General features: G+C 39.6%; 1 protein-coding gene across 10 annotated transcripts in view; it reads right to left on the reverse strand.

The window, feature by feature from the left end:
- Window positions 1–10,143: 10,143 nt before the first annotated feature.
- Window positions 10,144–23,455, reverse strand: part of IPO11 (importin 11) — a 78,432-nt gene continuing 65,120 nt past the window's right edge. For all 10 annotated transcript variants that reach the window (XM_059836400.1, XM_059836393.1, XM_059836396.1 and 7 more), the window contains 3 exons: window positions 17,284–17,379; window positions 13,815–13,899; window positions 10,144–10,455 (listed from right to left, as the gene is read on the reverse strand). In XM_059836400.1, coding sequence (XP_059692383.1) covers window positions 10,291–10,455; window positions 13,815–13,899; window positions 17,284–17,379 — 346 coding nt within the window. In that variant the 3' untranslated portion in view covers window positions 10,144–10,290. The remainder of the gene's footprint in view (window positions 10,456–13,814; window positions 13,900–17,283; window positions 17,380–23,455) is intronic.

Below are 23,455 nucleotides of genomic sequence, written 5' to 3' on the forward strand. Positions count from 1 at the left end.
TCCACTGAGTTTCACCTTGCTTGAGAGAATTTGCTCCCCATACACACTCCACAGAAAGAGACTATCAAATTTTGAGGGATCTTAGCAGTATGTATAGATACCCAACAAGAGAGATGAAGAAAAGGGAGCTGAATTCCTCGCAGGCATGCTCACTACAGCACAAGAAGAAGTGGACAAAAACTGAAATGTGAAATTTTGTTTGAGAACCACATGTGAGTGTGGTCAAAGAGGTTGCCCAGCAAGCTGTGGAGCCTTCATCTGTGGATGTACTCAAGAACCAACTGGACATGGCTCTGGGCAATCAGCTGCAGCAGATTGTCTTTAACAGGAGGGTAAACTATGTGACCTCAAGAGAGTATTCCAACCTGGACAATTCTGTGAAATCTCATTTCCAGCTGTGTGAGCTTGTTCAAGTGCTCTCCCTCAACAATGGAACCCTCTAGATTTCCATTTCACAAGCCCCAAGCCAAACATGACACACAAGGGCTGACTCTGAACCATCTGTCACAAGGCAGATCAGCATTTTCCAGCTCTAGAGCTTCATCCATCTTTGTGTTGCTACTTGGGTTGGTTCTGCACAGCCTGTTTTTAGGTATCAGGGGGGCCAGAGAGGTGGCTTCTCTGAGAAACTTTCAGATGCTTCCACCACGTCCAGCAGAGTCAATCCCAGATGGCTCTGAGGATGGCTCTGAAGATGGACATGCTGTTGGCCAAGGCTGAGCCAGTTAGAGATGATGGCAACATCTCTATGATAACATGCTTAAGAAAGCAAAACAAAAGTAGTGGCGCAGTTTTAATTCCAGCCAGAGAAGAGGAGGAGGTGAGAACATGTGATGGAAATAACAGGGAGACACCAAGGTCAGTGCAGAAGGAGGGGCAGGAGGTGCTCCAGGTGCTGGAGCTGAAATTCACCTGCAGGTCATGGTGAGACCTTGGTGAAGCAGCTGTGCCCCTGCAGCCCCTGGGGATCCACGGGAATGCAGAGATCCACCTGCAGCCCCTGGGGGAGGTGCCCACACCAGAGCAGGTGTGGATGCCTGGAGGAGGCTGTGATCCACTGGGAGACTCTATGGAGAGGGGGGCCCTGCTGGAGCAGCCTGTCCTTGGAGGACTGCGCCCTGCAGAAGAACGACCCTTGCCACAGCAGTTTTGGGTGGATTGTCTGACCACGGGAGGGACTCAGGTTGCAGCAGTTTTGGCAGGACTGCTGCTCGTGAGATTAGAAGGTGCTGCTTGTGAGGTTGGAACCATGCTGGAGAAATTCACAGGGAACTGTGTCCTGTGGGAAGGACCCCACGGTACAGCAGGGGAAGGACTCCTCTCCCTGAGCAGTGGAAAAAAGTCTCTGACCAAACTCCCGTGCCCTGTCTCTCTGCACTGCTGGTGGGAAGGAGGGAGGGTTTGGGGGAAGAAAAGATGTTTTTAAGGGCTTATTTAATTTCTCATTATCCTCCTCTCATTTTGTTAATACTAAACTCACTTTGTACCTCTAAGCTGAGTCTGTTTTGCCCTTGGAGTGTTTTCTCCGGTCCTTATCTCAACACATGAACCCTTCGTTAAATTTTCCTCTCCTCTGCCCAGCTGTGGCAGTCTGGCCAGGGACAAGCTGCAACACTACTCCACCCTGCTCAGTTACATTCTTGCCATTTCTATTTCACTGGCAGTTTCTTCAATCAGTGCTCCTAAATCATCCATGAAGTTTGATAAAACTCAGTCCTGATACAGAAACTTTGTGGAATCTTTCTTCAGCCAGGCTGAAAACGGCTTGTTCACTCTCTTCATTACTGCCTGTTACTTGGATGTTAGCATTTCATGTGTGACTGCACCACTACCCAGCCCCCCCAGGAGCCTCTGTGCTGCAGCCTTCCAAAAGACCGACTCCTCTCATTCAGATGTGTGTTTGACACTGCGCTTGCAGAATCTCAAGAAAGAGGCTGAGATAAATTTGTTGATTTCTTCACAAGTACTTCAGGAGGTGGAGGATGAAAAGGAACTTCTGTGGAGCAGAACAATTCTGCTTGCAGGGCTCTCGGATCAATTCTCAGGAGAGAGACAATAATACATCAAAATGCTTCAACAAATGAGTACAGCTAGCAGCAAAAACCTAGATGAGGACTCTTGGGATCTGGGGCCTACCCACACATGAGGCATTACAGGATCATTAAATAAAATGATTAAATAGCTTTAAAGCCAGATAGAAGAATATGGGACTGACCACTTCCTTCACCACAGCTGTTGGACAAACCAATATGTATCTTTTATTCCTCACCAGAGTGCTTGATAGCCAGCATACAAGGATTTCATTTACGTATTTAAGAACTGAAAAACACAAGCGCTTGTGAAACAGCAGGCACTTGTTACAGATATAGTAAACCAAAAAGCTACACCTGGTAGTGTAAAGTGTGGGGAAAATACAGGGCAGAGCATTTTGACAGGTGAAAAGCTGTTTGTGCATGTAGTTTATGTCTGTAAGCTTCCTTGCATACCTGCCCAATGTTTAAAGTTGGGTTGGTGAAGTATCAGGGTGAAGGTACAGTTTTTAAGTCGCTATTCCCTTGAAGGCTCAGTTAGTCAGCAGTCATTCCTGCAGTCCAGATCTATGAGAATTACTAGTTTTTCTCAGTATCCTATAAAAAAATCTGTAAGATATCTTTGTCATTTTAGTTTAAAAAAATCAAATTGTAAAAAATTAATAAATAGATTATTTGTCATTAAAATAAAGACTACTTGGTTTAAAATACTTTTGAAATTACTCATGGTGTATTTTTGAAACACCGCCATGCAACAAAATAACAAGGTGTACACTTTCTCTGCTCAGAATTTACCTATCAACAATTTCCATTTTTTCAAGGTGGCAAGTTATTGGGCATTTGTCTATATTGTATGACTGATTCAACTGTTTCCTGAATAACTAATGAAACATTCTAAGTTTAAAGCACAACTACCATCTATCAGACAGGCCCCACAATGTTCTGCTGTTTTCCCTGATTAATACCAAATATGATGATGGTGCAAATATTAGAAAAACAAATGTATCTCCTGGGTCAAATATCCATGTCACCTAAACATTTCCCATCTATTTTAAAATGCTGCTTTAATAATCACTTTTGCTGGTTAAAATTGCAGTGGGAGGGGTTGACAACCTGCAGTCACAATATATGTGACTAATTTTTTGTCATCATTTTAAGCAGTATCTCTTTATTAGCAGTACATTCATTATAGAATTGGATATGTTTTTGGAAGATTAATATAACAACTGAAAACTTTCATACTACCTGAACCAATATGCACATTCAGCAAATTGTTTTATCTATGAATATCTATTGAGAACATTTTGGGCTTTTCACAGGTTTAGAAGTGAGAGCTTGACTTCAAAAATTGGCTTGTATTTTATTAAAAGCAGGTTAAGAAGTCTTAAAAAAGAGAGAAATACAGCATTAAACCTTAGGTCAAGTAATACACTTCTGTTAAGCATTTTCCCTTCTTCAGAAAGGGAATGAAAAGTCAACTGCTTGCACAACTCAAGCCCAGGTAAACTTCTTTGCCACCTGCCAACATCCACTGCTTACTTCTGAAATGACACACACCTTGATGTGGGTTGTGATTTTTTCCCTATAATCAACTACTAAGAGGCATACTCTAGTCACATTTATGTTTTGCTGGTGGAATTCACTGGTTTGCAGCAAATCCTTTTAATCCTTTTCACTTCATTTTAGACCAAAACTGATCACCCATTCTGAGTAAATTTGAAAACTAACTCCTTCATAATCAGTATTTTCAAGCATGCCATATATACTAGGTTGCTGCAGCAGTACACACAGCCTAACAAACAGCCCAGCCTGGCCACTATGAGGAGCAGAGCATGTAAGATTTGTAAGTACTCCCTATGAATACCCAATTATATTTTTAAGGGTGTTGTCTTCACTCAATTCGATTTCATTTTTTTCCAAGCGTCAGCAAAATATGTTACAAACAAGCTATTGAACCTCATGAAATGTTTTTACAGAAGTAAAATCTGAAGTAGTCAAATCTGACTACCTGATGATTAGTCAGATTATTAATCATAGTTAGCAGTAAAATGGGAATTTTGTTAGTAATCATTTATTTTTTTGAAGTGGCAGCATTGAAGCAAGACAAGTAAATGAGTCTGAAGAGCCTTCAAAATGTGTATCTTAGTTACTAAGGTGCTGCTTCTGCTAAATTAAGATGTGGCATGTTCAGTGTTTTAACACTTTGAGCTGCAATTTAGGAGCATTACTAGTTTAGAATTGAAAAAAAACTAAGGAAAAAAAGTCAAGCACACTAAACAATACTGAATATTAACTCCAAACCGGTATCTGTGTTAATATGATGTAAAGAAGTGATTTTATCATTGATGAATCATCGGAGAAAAGACCATATCTGTTACAATTTGTAGCTATGAGCTGTGATTCTGCTTAGGACTTCAGCCTTCACTCCAGATACCCTGGCAGAACATGTCTGAACACCTGACTTTCCCTCCTGCAAATACTCTAAGGCTTAGAATCACCAAATCATAGAATGGTTTGGGTTGGAAGGGACCTTAAAGCCATCTAGATCCAATACCTCTGCCAATGGGTTGACACCTTCCGCTAGACCAGGGTGCTCAGAGTCCCATCTGAAATAGTCTCAGTAATTTAGAGAAAATACACTGGAAAAAGCTGATGAGTTATTTGTGTATGCAAAGATCCTGAGGAGAAAGTAGACACGAATGACCTGCTGTCCTAGGGTGACGCTGTGATGCTTGTATCCCCAGCCGCCTGTTCTGTTTATGAGGCAGGAAGAAGAAGGAGCACAGAGTTTCATTACCAGCTGCACTCTCCCCCCCAGTCTGCTGGAACACAAACTCCAGTTGTTCTCTGGGCACGCATGGGGCAGAACAGTTAGTTACTTTAGCTAGCTGAGGCAGTCCCAGTTTTCCCTGGACTGTTTTTCTTTCCCTTTTCTTGGAACCATTTGAACCTGCTCTGGACCAGGACCTGGGGAGCACTGAGAGCTCCCACCTTGTGGCCCTCCGGGGCCTCCTGTGGGCAGTGGCCATTCCCACCGCCAGAGGGACTGATAGCAGAGCGAGCACCCACCGGGGAGACTTTCTGAGTTTGTCCTCTCTTCAGAGCGGTGAAGGAGTTTTGTCACCTGGTATTGTTCATTTTGTGTGCTGGGGAGTGCTTTGCCTGTAAAATAAACAGGTTCTTTCCACTTTTCTCCAAGGAAATTTTTCCAAACCGGCTGGGAGGGGGGTGTCATGGTTTGATGCTGGCAAAATGCCAGTGCCCCCATGAAAATACATTCTCCCTGGTGTCTACTGTGAGATGTGATCAGAAATAGAGCAAAGCAGGCTCCAGCTTAGGAATAAAGGGAAAAAAAACTTTATTAACCTACAATATATAAAAGAAACACACAGGACTCAGGATGAAAACCTTCCAAACATTCCTCTTCCTCCCCCCACCACATTTCCAATACACCACAGTAAGACAAAACCTTGGATTCTCAATTCAGTTACCACCTCTCAGATCACCCACTCTCAGTCCAGCACCACCCTTCAGATATTCAATTCTCAGTTCATCAAGGAGAGAAGAGTCCCTCTTGCACCATAGGCTTCCCCAGGACACACAGTTGAAACCTCTCGTGTTTCCATGTCACACGTGGCACCGCCTGGAGTTCATTTTGCCATCGTGACCTCTTCCTTCCATGCCCAGTGCTCTCACAACTGCACATGGACCAGAGCTGCTTCTAGGGTTTTCCTTTTAAGGGTGCTTTGCTCAGTTCCAAAAAGAGCACAGTCTCTCACTTTCAGGACACCTGTCCCCCCCAGATTTCATCCCCTGGGGCCGAAGCGTCTCTAGAACGGAGATCTTCTTCTCCTTCACTGAAGGTCGAAGGCACCACCACCACCCTCCTCACCCGTTGTCTCTGTTCACGCACTCCTTCACATCACATCACATCACTGCACTCTCTTGGCTCCAAGCCATTGCCTCCCCTTAAATGCAGTCTCTGTGTCACAGGAAAAATGGTTCTGTCCATGGCCATACAAGAAAAGTCCAGCCAAAGGCCACTCCATCACCTCCTCTCACCTAAGATTCTTCTCAACTTCTCTCAGACATCTTTCACTTGAACCAACTAGCATCACACACCCATTTCCTGCTATTCCATCTCCATCTCTCTTCTGATTCAGCTCCAGGAGGATCAGCATTTGCAAGGTTTCCATCATCCAAGAAAAGGGTTAAAACTCTCAGGCTCTGCCTGTCCAGAACTCCCATGGCTGGCAGCTGGGCACCTCCCCACAACCCCCCACCCCCTTTCTCCTTCTTGGCCAGGCCGTGCTATCAAATTTGAAGGTGGCACAGGCACAGGGTCCCCCTCTCTCTCCTGGGGGGTGGGGTGCTGCCCGGTGCCTCTCAGTGCTCCCCCACCCTTCCATCCTGCAGGGTCCTTCCCCTCCCTTCTCTGTCCCAGGCCCGGCCTACCTCACTCTGGCCTCGTGGCCTCCCCTCCCTCACCCATCTCAGAGCCGGGCAGGAAAGGTCTGACCTCCTCCATGGACAGAACCCATGAGAGTTTCCCGTAGGAGTTCTCAGCTTTTAACCCCCCTGTGTTCTCAGAGGCGTATCCATGTCCTCAGTGGCCACACCAAGTGCCAATACTCAAATCTGAGCACCTATTGGTTTGACCACAGCATCCCAAAAAACTCACTTCCTCTCAAACCAGGACAAGGGGCCGTGTGGGTTGGCTTTCTGGGAAATCTTTTGGAGGTTTTCTCCCAAATTTGCCCTAAACCAGGACATCTGCTTGGCATGTTCTTCCCTGGAATCGATGAACCCCTTCTCAGCGAAGGCAGAGTGGGCAGAACACCACCCATCAGCCAGCTACGCCGCAAGCAGTCACACCCTGGCAAGGAGTGGAGCTCTCTCCAGCAGCCCTGCCCACGAGGGACAGACACCCCGCACTCCCTCTGCACCTCCTGGGACATAGCCATGGCTGGAGTCTCAAGCACACAGCTTGATCCCAGCACTTGCTCATAAATGATGCAAAATCCTCCACCACTTCACTGCAGGGAGGGTGGGAGGCCATGGGCTCACTGCTGGCAAGGCAAAAAGCACTGCAAGAACACAAGACCATGCCCACAGGTTATCTAACCTGAAAACATCCTCAGAAGTTATTCCAGTTGTATTTTTCATGAGACAAACACCTCAACTATTAAATAGAAATAAGTTACAGCTTAGATAAATTTAGTTTCTAAAGCTGACAAAGATTTAACAGACTGCAAAGACAGCACATGAGTTATTAACACTTTAGTTACACCAGGGGCCTAAAAATGGTCATCATTGATACACCAAAGCTAATGTTTGGAAGATGGAAGCAGCAGAATTAGTCTCATTTAACTCTAATCAGACTCAGAAAGTTTTTCTTCATCTTAATAATTGCCTTTTCTGAAAAGTAAACTGATAGCATTTTTAAGCATTCAGTGTACTGTAGGAAAAAAAATACCCCAATTGAAATTAATTTTGTCTTGAAAATCAAAGCCTAGAGTACAAGAGAATCCAAGATCCTTCCTCATGAGAATTTCAGAAACTGTATTTTACTGCTTTGGTGTCAGGCTAATTGCTGTATTTGGTTTCCATTCTTTCCCTAGAGACTAAAGTTAAAAATTTCACCATCAAATTGAAAAAGGGCTATAGCTTGCTGCAGTCCCAATCCATATTCTTCCAGTGAAAATTTAATCCTATGTGTAAGGGTTTAATATATAATGATAGTATGTGATAGTTTTTCTGCTGTTTCAAGCTGAAATTTCTTCACTTTGAGTACTAGATTGTTGCTGGCTGCAGATGGGCACTTGTTTGGCATTGTGCTCATTGACAATGGTTGTCATATAAACAGTTACAATAATGATGATTGTTTTCAATTATAGTCCAAGCCTCAGAGAAAAATCTTCCAAGGTCACAAGCCAAACACCTAGTAACAAATTTAACTTGTTCCCTAATGCAAATGAAAATGAACACATGCAGATATAAAGAGACATTACTCAGAAAGTTAATCACAAATTCTTTTGCTGTTACTAGCTGAAAGTACGTCCATCATTCTTGACAGGGTCTCAGCCACCATCATGCATTAACATAAACTGCAGTTAACACTCCACCACATGAGGTAATGGGGGTGGACATGCTCTGAGAATGATGCAGGCAGGCCTGCCTCAGCCAGGATGAGAGATCTGACCTGTGAGACACTGCACAGGGAGCTGGGTGGCTTGGCCACAGAGCAGCAAGCAGCCTTTAGGCCAGGGCTGGACTACAGCAGTAGGACCTGCCTCCTTCTGAAACTTCAGGGAGTGCCATTTGGCACTGCACAAGGGACTCTACAGAACAATGGAAGGGCAGTACTGCTTGCTGCCAGGACGTGTTTCTGTTCACCAGGCCATCATGCCAGGTAGGGTCAAAGCTAGCAAAGGTGACCAGATCTGCACAGATTTTATACTGAGCTAAAAGCTGAGGGTGTCTGCAGACTAACTGTGCAACAAATCCAAACGGGATAAAAGCTAGCAAAGGTGACCATATCTGCACAGATTTTATACTGAGCTAAAAGCTTAGGGTGCAGACTAACTGTGCAACAAATCCAAACCTAGTCAAAAGCCGCCAGGTTCTGGTAATTGTGGTTCACAACTGAATGGGACCATCAGCACACTGAGTCTCCTCCCATGCAAGTACCAAATGTAAACAGATAAACCTCCTAATTATGAGATGATGATAGTGGATGATTGAGGAAATGACATACACATAACAAACAGAGTAGCAATTCTCCTGGCAAACCTCCCTATGCCAAGGTAAAATGCAGGAAACAATGCACCGAGTTCTCACGCAACTTCTCCTGACAGATGCTGGCAGCAGAGGACAGGGGAGGTTTTGCATTTAGAACTGTAAGAGACCAAGCAGTCTCTGACACTAATGCCAAAGGAGGAGAGAAAGATGAGCCTTCCTCTACAAACAGAGGGAAAGTTTCAAAAGAGATTACTCTCCAAAATATCAGTTAAAAACGCTCATATTTTTAAAAGTATCTGGTAATCTAGTAAGATTGTCAAAAGCTTGTAGGTGTCTTTAAACAGCTAATCCCCTCTGGAAAAAAAAGTCTGATTTAATAGCTGAATCATCCCTTAGTGAGGCAAAGTTAATTTCAACTTTAAAGGTGGAAGATCAGTACTCAAAAGGAAAAATCTGAAAATGAAAATCAGCATTTTCCTCCCACTTCCACCTGCAAGGTACAAAAGACAAAGGCACATAGAAAGGAGAAGCTTTACCCTGCAGGTAACTAAAAAATAATTGAAAGTGAGCCCCTTATTTGTAAATAATTGTTATAACTGTGACCACTTTGGTTTAAACATTTTAGCAACAATTCTGAAGTATCCTTATGACATGTCTTTGATGAAAAAACACAAAGAATTAAGATACTGTAGATGGTAGTCTTAAGTAGTCCAGGTATGGCCACAAATTAACTAGAATTAATTGCTCATCTACCTCTGGTGAGTTTCTTGCTCTTTTTAATTTCACAGCTAGAAGTGAAACAGAAGGAACTCAAGAAATTAATTTCTTGGTTACAGAAATAAAGAAAACTTAGTGATAAAAAATGAAAACTCACATTTTCAGACAGAAATATAATACTGATGTTCTCTAACAACTTGAATACAACTTAAGTGTTACAATCAAAATTTCTTTTTCTCTGAGACAATTCAAATGGGAATTATTTTTCTCTCCTGAAGGAATATATCTGTTTACATTCTTACAGCTTTCTAAATCCTTCTGTTTGTAAGGTTGAACATATAGTCTAAATAGAGCAATAGAAAGGGAGAAAGTTACATATCTACAGTATTAAAGGAAGCACTCCTGATACTGAATTATAATGCTGAACTAACAGATGCTTCCCTTCAATATACACTAGTAAGCTCCTTCAGATTGAAGGACTGCTGACTTTATGACATACCTTTGTGAACCAAAACCATGGTTAAGGGTACCAAAAAATGGTACTACCTAGGGCAGCATATACCACGTTAGGAATCATGGAAATGTTAGCTTAATGATAGAAGCCTTAATTAACCTTTTATCATTAAAAAAAATATATATAATCAAAAGAGCATAGTTTAGGAGCAACAGCAGAAACTTTTTTATTATTTTGTCACATATTATTTTCACCTTTCATTAGACTCATCCATACAAGACCGAAGGCTAGAGTTCTTTCATATCTTTGAAATATAAATTTGACATAGAAAATCTTTTTTCTGCTTATTTAGAAGCCTTGTAAAAATTCTTGTAGCTGAGCAACTATTTCTGTATCCACAGTTTCCATAAGGGCGTGAAAACCTTGTTCTCCCAGTAATTCTTGCTGTGCCTTTAACTTCTCATAGATGAACTGCTGCAGTGACACAGTGTGTACTGGGTCCTTCAGTGCAAGCTGTGGAAAACATGTAAAATAAAAATATATAACAATGCAAAAAAATACTGTATGACTTGCACATTTTGATTATAACCTCAGCTCAAGAAAGGAATCTCAAGAAAGAAAGAAGGAGCCTTTTCCCACGAGTGCATCCATGGGCTGCAGTCCTTCACTAACTCTTCCAGTGCAGATCCCTTTGTTTCCATATGATGCAGTCCTTCAGGAACAGGCTGTTCCAGTGTGGGCCCCTCTCTCCATATGGCCACAGGCGACAGGAGCCAGCTCCAGTGCGGGCTTCCCACAGGTTCAGGCTCCTTTGGGCATCCACCCGCTCCAACATGGGCTGCAGGTGGATCTCTGCATCCCCAGGGACCTCCATGGGCTGCAGGGGCACAGCTGCCTCACCATGTCAGCACCAGAGGCTGCAGGGGAACCTCAGCTCTGGCACCTGACATACCTTCTCCCCTTCCTTTCTCACTGACCTCAGTGTCTGCAGATTAGTTGCTCTCACATATCCCACTGCTCCCTGGCTGCCTCACCATTCAAAGCAGTAGCACTTGAAGCCAGTAGAGACTTCTGCAGTATGATTAACACTTGCTGCTAGAAGTAGCATCTACCATCTGTAAGTCAAATGTGACTTAAGACTCTTCAGACTTAATTAAGGAGTTAATACACTAACTTATTTTCATTCAGACAGTCACATCAAAAGTATTTCTAGTAAATAAAAGTGTTTCCTGCAAGAAGAAGTTGATTTGCTTTTACTCTACTTCTTTGTAACTTGTATTCAGAACTTACAAAACAAATGAAATAGTTTGATATAATGAGTTTGTCAACAATATTTGACAGAGAGCTGACTAAGCAGACAAAATCATAAGTTTGGAAGAACAGTAAGCATAGTTGGTGAAGGACTATATATTACGTATGTATGCTGAGTTCCTAGGTGTGTGGCAATAGCTGTTTTATTGAAATGTGCCTGATTCTGATAAGACAAATCTATTTTCCAATTTAAAAAACCACTAGTAAATTCCAAAGGTTTACTCAAAACAGCTACAGACAGGAAACAAAAATTTGGCAAGTAATTGATTATTGAAATGTGCTTTATGATGCCAGGTGAAAACATGGATTTGACTACTTTTTCAATCTTGTTACTTTACAAACTGATCTTAACACTGGCTGAAGAAACCAATCCTCCACCTCACTGGCTGTAAACACAGGCTTGAAGCAGACAAACAGTTCAGAGGTTTTGCTGATTCCCTTTAGGTTGTTCTTGATTTTCTTATCACATTATATATTCATTCCCTCTTTTACTTTACCAGTGGTACCAGCTACTATAGTTTTCTAAGTTTCATGTGAGTGTGTGCACTGATGCTCCTACAGAGGAAAAAACTTCCACCTCATGTAGGTAGGAATGGGCCCAGCTAATGTTTTGTTTCTAATCCAGTTTCTAAAATCTAATGCTAGCTGTGCTTTCAAAGCCATGATTAATAATTCTGATTATTATCTGACACTTCTGCTACTAGTGACCTGCCTGAAGGACCTGTACAATTTTGAAGTAAATAGCCAAGTGTGTCTCAATTTCTGCACCATCTGCAATGCTATATATCACACTATTTCAGTTGGGATTCAGAATGAATTTAGAGTAAACATTCATAACAACTACAGTTCACTTGCTTTCACAGCTGCAAGAAATTACATTAAAAAGAGTAAGAATACAGTGTATACTAAAGTTAGATGAAAAAATGACAGCACAGAAGGCTTAAGTCAGAAATATATCAGGAAAAATGAACTAAATATAAGAATGAGAAGACTAAAATAGGCAGCTATTCTTACAAAGAAGGCTTGAAAGGAGAAAAACAAAGGATAATGCTTAGCAATCTAGAAAATACAGCAACCGTGAAAATAGTTAAATTTAGACTATGAGATTCAAAACGAAAAGCTTTGACGTTCATGTATGATAATTCTCTTTAAACTTTACAAGAAAACAAAGGCTGAAAATATGTTTAAGCTTAATGTTAAAGAGAAGATGAGGAACCAAGTTCAAGCAATTCCTTAGTGAAAAAAGGAAAGTGATATGCAAAGTAAGATATATGTAAGGGAAGATAGATGCAAGGGAAGTAAATCAAGACCTTTGATGTGGTGCTATTAGTTTGGTGAAGCTCCTTCTTATCCAAGCACATTTGTCATAATTCAAATGATCACTGATGTCGTATTGCATGTGACCCCAGAACAGTTCCCTCACTGTAACTGTGTACATTGGCAGCAAATTGGTATGTTGTATAATTTAATGACACAGCATAATTCAATGTGCCCTGCTTTTCATTTTGTCTGACATATCCACACTGAAGGTAGTTTATTATAAATCTAACACATCTAAATTCCTCAACACATATCCAAACTATTGAAGTTAACGTGCAACAGAAAACTTAAGGTCTGACACAATGCTATTAAAACTTTACCCAGACAGCAATGTAGTCTGAGTATACTCAAAATTAAGAACGTAAAAGCACTGTAGATTAAAACTAACTTTTGCTTTTTAAATCAGATTAACAAACAAAACATGTCTCTCTCCCTGTTGATCTACTGACATATTGATCCCTATTGATAACAATAACAAAATACACATATATATACCTATTTGAGAGAATATGCAAAACCACTTAGAATAAATAATCACTCTGCAACAAACAGCTAGAATTTAAGCTCACAAGAAAGAAGGAAATTTAAAGAGTCTAGAAATGCTTTTAAGAGTAACAACTATAGAACTGTGTAGTACATTTTTAAGGACCACAGAAAATTAAATTTCTGCATTTTGTTTAAATCTGAAATTGCAATACACTAGGAATTTCTTTTAAGGCATTTCTAATAGCAGAAGAATATGGAAAGGTTTACATTTTTTTAAAGAAGACATATATTGTATTGCTTTTATATGTAAAAGGAGAGTTACACAAGTATACCCTGGCTTCTTTGTAGGAGTTCTTCACACTAGAAAAAAAATCCTATGCAGGCACATTAATTCTTTTAAATATGAGAAATTTTCCCTGCCATGACATTTCAATAAAGTTTGAAATTGTATAGAAGGAATTTACTGAAAAAAGCTCTCTGCTTTTTTCAGTAAATTCCTTCTATATTGTGTTAGTATTGTAATACCCAGATCTTGTGGACAGATGATGTTTATTTTGATAACAGTTAAGAAGTTGCAAAAGGCAAGCAGAAGCCTAAGTGTTGTGGCTCCAAAGTTTGGCATTAAATTTCCTTTTTTTGATTCAAAACATGAATTTTCCAAGAACAACAGATCAACCAAACCTAAAAAGAATTTAGTGTGACAAAAGTGAAGCACATAATCAGGTCTATGACTGAATAACAGATCTAAAACTTACCATTTTTTTTCTTTTGTCTTGTTCTGTGGGAGGTTCCTCATCTTCTGTAGCTTTGGGCTCTTCAAAATGAGACATTAACATGCAGCTAAAAATGAGAACAAGAACAGTTTTAACATACATTATCATTAAAAATTATTTTAAAGCACTTTTGAAAACACAGAACAGATACGGGAGTTTGCTGAAAGTCAGGCAATCTAATCACAAGCAATTTTTTCCTGAGAACAGTGAATCTGATGAAGCCTGAATGCATGTTCTCTCACCTCCAACAATGCAACAATCTCAGTTATCCTTCATGCTTTAGCTAAAGTTGTGGGTTAAAATGCATTTGTGCACATAGAAAACAGACTACATGGCTTCAAAAAAAATACAGAAAAACCTACTGTTCATTACAAAAAATTTCCACTCTTTTTCAAGAAAATGCCATACAAACACTCTATACAAAGTCAAAGTGGCTAAACATATACAAGGATTGCAAAGATGTCTCATGGCATTCATGTTTTTCTGAGAGCTTTGACAAAAGGACCTGAAAACTAGTAAGGACAGTGCTATTCTACAATAAAATCTGCAAGACACTGAACAAAGGTTTTAAACTCATTTTTTACCTGCCTCAACTGGCAGGTACCCATATGTGAAAATAACAGCCAAATTTTAACTTTTATTTTTGAAGTAAGTATAAAACCAGAAAAAAAAAAAAAAAAAAAATCCAGAGATTTTCCTGCCTGCTGAAATGGTTTGAATGGACTTTATAAAGACATTGATGAAAGCTATCCCATAGAAAACATGCCTTTCATTCACTTTACATGCTCTATCCTGAAACAATAGACAAATATTCCACCACTTTATCAAATCTCTTCCTGGAATTTCTACCTTAAAAACCAAAACTTAAAAACCAAAATTTAAAAAACACTCAGCTACTGACAACTTGCCACCATGTATCAGGTAAGATTTAAGACATGAAGGACACAAAGTTCACATATTACAAAGCGCCAAGACAGATGCAGATTATTGTTCATTTTCAGTCCTGCATTACTGTGCATTTTTAATTGCTGCATTCCAATAGCATGTGAAATGTCCCATCAACTAAGATGAAGCACCCATTTTAATGTTAGTAACATGAAAAAAGGTTGTGATTTTATGTGTTTTTATATGACTTAATATGAAAATGTTCAGACTTTACATATTTAGTTCTATTAACACGTGTTTAAAGCTGTATGAAACACTTGCTAAACAGCATGGCAAGCAGGGTCAAATACTAACACAAAAGCCATTTTTAATAAAGGGATTAGTTATTTCAAAATAATACAGCAAATTGCATATCTCCTCTGCTCAAAATGCTTGCTTGCATCTCAGTTTATTAAAGGTAAAGGAGTCAAAACTGTCAATGTCAACATACAAGACTGAATTAACTTTTTCAGACCATCATAAATTTTAGGTACCATAAAATTCCTAATACAGGGAGAGGAGAGGACAGAAAAAAAGAAGAGATGGTGATAAAATTAGGAAAAATCTGAGTATTGGTGAAACAAGTCTAGAGGAAGGGAATGCTCCCCTTTCCAGAATATCTGAGGTTAGTAAAGCTCTCTCATAATTATCTACAATGTGAAATATGAACTCTAGGAAACACGGCTAAGTGCAATCCCTTTGTATTGTAAGTCAGTGTAAACATTTCCATAACCTGATTAAAATCCAATATAAATCTAAAAAATGACAAGGCTTTTACCACTTCCAAAATCTCACTGCTCTAACTACAACAGTTTCTTTAAAATTCCAGTTTAAATTTATTCATTTAAAATGGTTCAGCCACTTAAGCCATTGCCATTGTTTAACCTTTACAATCTTCCCTTTTCATGTTTACCCACTCTTCATCCTTCAGTGGCTAAAGTTCTATAGCATTTTAGCCTTTATCTTCCTGTGTTAAACACACACATAATTTTATTTCCTGCACTACAATAATTAGCTAATATGATAATCAGTGGACATCACATTATCTTTTTTGAACCAGTTCGGGCTCAAGCCATTCTTCTTTAGTCTGGAGAGCAACAACAGTGCACATGATTTCAGATGACTGCTCTCACTTCCAAATGATGTCAAAATATATTATGCAAAAGTCAAAATCTTTCAAACAGCTCTTTTAGAACCTGCCAACATAAATATGTCCTTGGTTCAGTGTGACTATATTTTATGAAGTAAAAACAACCCTCAGACTTTGCAGTAGTGACAAGTTCTACAAGCCTTCAGGCTAAAAATATGAAATAAACTAGGATAAAGTTTATTTATTTCTCTGTGAGAACTATCTTCAACAATTGCTGGCAAAGCAACATGTTTAGAAATGTTTAGTAGGGCTCTGCAATGTTTTCTCTAACAGTAAACAAAACACACTGCCGGACATTGCATATTCCCAGACTCTGGACTTACATCTTCTTTACTAAGAGTTTGGTGGAAGTACTTTGGCAAGTAATTCTTAGGCATAGTTCAGGCTCAATGTGAGTGTGGACTGTTCTGAACACACAGTTGTGTGCATACCAGCTATTTTAAGTGGAGAACCACTTAATAGATTGCATTCTGACTGTTCTGTGCCACCTAGTTTCAGTGGCAGTAAATATCCCCTTAAGCAGTAAATTAATTAGTTCACATAGAGTCTATTCAATCACCATGTAATGATCTGAAAGAAAATGCTTGATTCTTAACATCAGAGCATCAGTAAATTCTGTTATTACAGCTCTCCACTCTAAAAGTAAGTAATCATTACAGAGATAAAAATTACTTTAAGATGTCTGTCCAAAAAATATCTTACTATTCATTAGGCTTTTTTTTCCCCCAGCTTTGAGGGACTACCACCAGTAACCAGGGAGCCATCAGGAGATGAATGAGTGTGGTCCTGGGGGGCAGCACACTCTGGACACCTCCAACATCCACATTCCTGCCACAAGCAAGCTTCAACTCCTAGCTCGGGAAACTGTCTTTTGATATACATCCTGTAGCAGCACATGTGTTACATGGAACAACTGAAGAACTCTTCTTGTGGGATATGCTTTTAAGGTCTCCAGGCTGTGAAATATTGTACACTAGGAAAACTCACATGAAGTTCATGTCACATTCAAAGAAACTCTGAACTACCTCTGAGCAAGGGTGGTCCCTATCAATACACAAGATTGTTGTATTCAAATTTTAGATGTAACAGCAAAGTAAGCAAAAAGCAAATCTAAGCACATGAATGTTTTAAGACATCATTTAGTAGATAACTAAATGATCAATATAAAATTATACTGTCATTTTAAGACCTCTTTCCCCATTGCAAATATTTTCTTTTAAGACCAAAAGCTCCGTGTCCTCCTAAAACACTCACTCTTGAAAAAATAGATCTCTAACAAGCATGTCTTAACTGCCTACAGATTTTTCAAATGAAAATACTTCATATAAAACAATACTGCTACAGTTAAACCCTGTTTAAATTAGATTTTCCGCTTACTCTTTGTATGTTCCTGTTTCAGAATCTTCAGTCATAACATCATTCAGTCCTTCCACTGAAATGTTGATGATACCACAAAATTTATCTTGGATAACACTGTAAAAGAACAAAATTTATTTTGGATAACATTGGAAAAGAACAGGAAAGTGACTTAGCTAAAGGAACTGCACAGGAAATTTGCTCAGTTGTGGAGTACATTTACTGAGAGGTATTTTCCTTGCTTACTGCTTAGCTGAGTATGCTATCAAGCAACTAATTCAGTATTTTTTTATTATAAAAAAGCTTCAAATATACAAGAAACATTATTTTTAAATATAACAGTGTGCCACTGAAAACCTAAAAGTAATTGCAAATGAACAGAAGAAAATACACATTAGCAATGTCCTTGACATTAGGAGTCAAGAACTGAGTGGGAAGGGCTTGCGCTCCTGCCAGCAGGGAAGAGAATAGTGGCTTCTATTCCCAACACATTTACACCATTACCCCTCTTCAATGCATAAACCTACACAACTCCTTGAGCAATGGCTGCTTGTAAAGAAGGTACACTCCCCTACTTACCTGTATTTCTTCACCCTCCTAGGTAGACAGCTCCCCAGAGTGGGTGGAAAAACCCTGCAACCAGTTCTGCAAGAATGTGACTTTCCTGACTGTACAGAGAAAGGGCAACAGGATTTATCTGTTTAAACACAGACACCTTCTGCCATTTGACACATAAAGCTATTTAAGACTAATGCAAAGGGCTGGTAGATATCACTTGGGAGTTAAAAGGCAGGAGTACCTTTACTCAGCATGACCTGAGGGCTTGACTAGATAGGCCCACAATGCCCAAAATTACACTGAACACATTTACATTTGCCCCTGCCTTGAGAAAGGATGTGCTGGTAGGGTAAGGGCATAGGAACATGATCTCCCCATCAAGGATAAAGTAGAGGACACCACCTCCTAGTTAACGGAGAGCAGCCAGCTGCTGCTTCTGCTCCATTTCCTGCTACTGTGGATCTAATGCCAGAGAAATGCTATTGTAGAACAAAGGTTCTCGGACTCCTACTCCAGGAACTGAGAAAGTGTGAAGATAAACTGCAAGTGAAAAGATGTTCATCTCAGGAATACCTCTAGCTACATGCAGCCAAGAGAAAGGACCTAACTGGTGATCATAAACTACAACCCTTTTCCTGGGACTGCCACTGACTGAAGCACCTTATTGCTCTCTGCTTGGAATTTCAGGCTTAATTCTCCCAAAAAGATACTGCTGATGCTGCTCCCTAAGAGGCAGAGGCAGAAGCAGACACATTCCATTTATTTACAGGCACTGAACATGAACATATATTTTACTTTGATTGTAACTGATCATTTTTTTAACATAGACAAATCTATTTCATAATATTCTTTCATTTCCTTTTTTTATTTGGGGTGAAAACTGAAGACATGGATGAACTGTAGCCCCTTACACAATAGCAACTGCTTTTGAAAAATTTCTTAGACACACAACAAAATTTTACACATGACAAATATTTAAATAGCAATAGATAGCTTGGAAAAATGCTTATCCAGTTAGAATACTAAGCATAGTAAATATTTCTTTTATGTTTGTTTTGATAAAACTGTAACCTCATTCACGATCCTTTCTTTCAAAGGGATTAGGTTTTTTCCCCTTTTTAAAATTCAGCTACTGTTGTATGTCAGAATCTGAAGATTATTTTGTATCATCAGTCTTGAAACTCTTGAGTTCCACAAAATGAAAACTGACATGGATTTCTACTGCCTGATTGCCAGCTACGTATTTTAAAAGACACTTATTCTTTTGCCAAAAGGCTTCCCCATCACATTCAGAACAGCAAAACAATACATGTTGTGAGACTGAATCTTTGTGAGGTTCTGCAGACAGCAAGCAAACAACCTACTGACATCACAGCATAGCTGAGAAAGTCAACAGTGCTTCAGTCACCTGCACAATGAGCGCTCCGAGACAGAGCGGGTTTCTTCACCAAGTCAAAGGTCCTGCCTAGCACACCTCCATGAAGATTCTTTTGCCTCATCCTTGTTCTTGAAACACATCTCTAGGAAAATGCCATTAACACAGTTATTATTTTCCAATATGAGTAAGGTTAGTATTTCCCAACAAACTGCCCTCAGATTCATGTCAATAGTAGACAAGGAGCATTCAACAGAGAAAAATGTGAACACTTTGAGCCCTGGAGAAGTAAACTACGCCCTGTTCATACACGCTATTTAATCAATAATGCAGGATGCTGTCCAATAGCTGTATTATTTCTTCCTTCCAAGTTGCATGAATCCCAGCATGGACTGGGTTGAAAGCAACCTCAGAGGTCACCTAGTTCTGACTCTGGTGCCATAGGCAGGTCACCTTCCAGTGGACCAGGCTGCTCAAAGCCCCATCCATCCTGGCCTCAAACACTTTCAGGGATGGAGCATCCACAGCTTCTCTGGGCAACTCAGTGCTTCATCACCCTCACAGCAAACATTTCTTCCTAAAATCTAATCAAAACCCACTCTCACTTTTAAGTCATTCCCCCTTGTCCTATCACTACAGTTTCTGGCTTCCTTGCAGGCTCTTTCAGAAACTGGAAGGTTGAAGTCAGGTCTCCACACAACATTCTCTTCTTCAGGCTGAACAGCCACAACTTTCTCAGCCTGTCTTCACAGGGGAAGTGCCCCACTCCTCTTACCAACCCTGTGGCCTCTGGACTTGCTCCTGGAGGAGTATCAGGTCCTTTTTATATTAAGGGCCCCAGAGCAGGATGCAGCAGTCCAGTTGGGTTCTCATCAGCACAGAGCAGTAAAAACATTGCTCTTGATAGTTACCACAAAAGCTCATACGGAAACCATTGATTTCTTGGAAAGAATATTCCTACTTTATGACATAAATGAGAAATAGTATTTCACTTCTTTAGTGGAAGATTCATGAGAGTGTTTTTGGGTTTTTTTAAGGGAAAAAAAAAAAGGAATGTAGAGCACCTTTCAAAATGCAATCTGCCTGCAGCTTTCAGTAAATCGAATAGCTTTTCTTTTCTCCACTTTTTTCTCCCCCTTTAAATGGGATGTACAGTTTCTTTCTACCAAAGATCCACTGAAATATTTACCAAGTATGGTGCCATTAAACAGTGCAACTATTTCTTGAACACAAGACACATGCTGGTGGAAAAATAAAAAGACCACAAACTCACTCTTTAAAAAAAAAGAAACCTCAAAGTTCAGTGGCAATATAAAATGCATCAGGCCTTATTTTCATAAATGAGAAAGCATGCCATGCCACTCAAAGCAATACCTTTTCAAAGAGACTAAAATTAGCCTGCTTATTTCAAGAAATAATTGGAAAAGTCATATGGGCAGATTCAAAGAAGACAAAGGCTACATTCAGATGAATTTTCAGAACAGAACAGTTAATATGTTTCATTCTAAAATCTTAAACCTGGAGGAAGGCACCATTTAAGTGGTTCCCCCACTGAATTGCATACAGTCCAGATTAGCAATGACACAAACAAAAGCATCAGGCTATAACCGGTTTTATACCGACCCGGGTAAATTATTGGCACAAAAACTGTTTTGGTATGCAGCAAAAGGCCCACAACTGGGACCTAAAACACTTCCTAATCCAGTTTCAAAGATATAATGGCTACTCTTTTTTTATTACAGAATGGATATTTTATGCTGCCTGTTAATAAAATTCACCTTACCAATAGAAAACAGAATTTAGCATTCAGGGCAGCTTCCATAAGAATAATCTCAAAACTTCCATTTCAAAGTTTGCATAAGTTTTTTAATAAAAGAATAAAAGCTTTGCAAAGGACAAAACGGACTCCATCTGTTCTGAAAATAAAAGACATAGTTTGTTGGTTTTTTTCATTGTTTATAATTTCTAATGCACACAGCTATCTACACAACTTCTTATCTGAGGTTTTATGTGAAAATCCATTATTTTTACTTCACTTATATAGCCAACTACTGTATACAAAGCTCTATCATCACTTCCTGATATATTTTTAGTGGTGCATAAATAAAATGGACCCCATATCTACTTTGCATTTCCCTCAGAGAAGGAGAAAAAAAATCTGTATTAAAAAACCCAAAACTTCTTCAGAGATAAAAAAAAGAAAAAACATTTTCTGCTTTTCTACATTCACCAGGATGATGCAAACACCAAGAAGAGTTTGATTTCATATTTTTACTAGTTTACATATTGAGAAAGCTTAATTCTTTTTTCTTATCTCATTAGCCAAGGAAAGAGGTGGAGTGGGACAAGCAGAAATTACTCTGCACATACTGTAAGTGACGTAAATGATTATTACACCCCCCCCCCTTAGGAGCTGCACAGTTCCAGGGAGCTCCTAAAGCAGTGAAATAGCAGCTAAGACAGTATTTCCAGGGGAGTCCTATCACTGACCATAAACCTGATCTCCATGAAGCACCACTTTGCTTCATGAGGGCAGATTTCACTAAGGCTTCTAATTATTCCCTAATGATTTTAATTGACATATGAACCACATGTGTACATGAAAGGGTTGGTTTCCTCATGTGAACTTTAACACACAAAAGATACTGGCTGCTAAAGAAAGGCATTTCCCTCACAACTGCATAATAAATCTCTCAGTGCCTTGTTAGTCTAATCCCTGTGTTGGCAAGCTGGTTATTCGAGGATGTCTCCACTCCAAAGGATGGCTTTCAATGGCTCTAACTCTCTGCTGCACAAACAGCTGTGAAAGTTTCCTTTCATGTTCCCCCACTACAGATGGTCAGATGCATACCTGGCAAACAACTCCCACAGCAGCTTGTCAGTGAAAAAGATGCACCTACAGAGAGAACCTCTCATGCCTTTCTGTAAAGAGCAGCTGTGGAAACCAGAGCCTAAAATCTGCCCCCTGCCAGATTTGAGAACTGAGAATTAGGTTTATTCAGTTTTTAACCTTTGTGCACTACCAAAACGCCTCTGTAAAAAAGGCATAGCAGCATTTCTAGCAAGAGAAACTTTACTAGTTTCTACTGCATTTGAAGTCCACTATTTCTGAAGCATCCACATAAAATTAAAAATTTAAAAATATAGCACATAAAATCGCAGAACCTACTACTGTGCAATCACTGATTGTGCAGTTGTTACTAAGTGAAAACAAAATTAATATTTATCACAACGAATTATGCAGGAGAGACAGAAGGTAACAAAAACGGGTTGAAGAGGAAGAGACTGCAGTGGATTAGCCTCTGGAAAAAGGTGCATAAATTACATCCAGTGTTTTCCTTCTTAAAAGCATTTGCCCATTATATTTAACATCTGATCTTAAGTTAGAAAATTATTTTAAAAAATAGTTTCCACTCAAGCAATACTAAACAGTTTAAGCTTTTGTCCAAGAAGCTGAATCGTGTGTTCCCTAGAAGTATTTGATGTATGATACAATAAATTACAGACAAATACAGTATTATTTCATTACACTAATAACAAACAACAATGAAGTCATACTTGCACTTTCACACCCACTTAGTCAAGATTTATATATGTCCTGGTTGTAGATAATAGCTTTTTCCCTGCCGTAAAAGAACTGCAGATGGACAAACAGGATGAGCGGGACCTGCACAGCCTGGATACGAGCGGGAGTTACACCAGCAGGAAAGAGAGGGGAGAGAACAAGAATGCTGAGGGCAGCTCTGGCTCAGCTGGAGAATGCAACAGGCTCTGGGATGGAGCCTGGAACAGCAACATGCTTCTACACAATTTAAATCAACACCATGGAGGAAAGTCTACCAAAGCATTGTTCCCCACTTTTCCTTGAGTAAAATGGTCTAGCTATAAACTGTGTAACTTATAAATATGGTTGAAATCTCTAGGGCACAGGCCTGTACAAGAAAAACAGCATCTACAAAACTAAATCCCGTTGGTTGAAAATTTTACAACATTGGATTATTTGGCACATAGTTTTATGACATTTAATTCCAGAATAAAGTTTGAATTATTGAAGTAACAGAAAAACAAAAATCGCAGAAATTCACATTGAAAATAAAGCTACAGCATACTGGGCATAACTTGACAACAACAGACACCAACATTTGAAATAGAAATGAAAAGTTATATGCACACTATAAAAGAAAATATCCCGATTTTGAAGATAAAGCTTTAACTAAGAACACATATCCTGACCTGACACCTCCAAATATATACCAAGTA

This window comes from Haemorhous mexicanus, chromosome Z (genome assembly GCF_027477595.1).
Source record: "Haemorhous mexicanus isolate bHaeMex1 chromosome Z, bHaeMex1.pri, whole genome shotgun sequence".
Classification (NCBI taxonomy): domain Eukaryota; kingdom Metazoa; phylum Chordata; class Aves; order Passeriformes; family Fringillidae; genus Haemorhous; species Haemorhous mexicanus.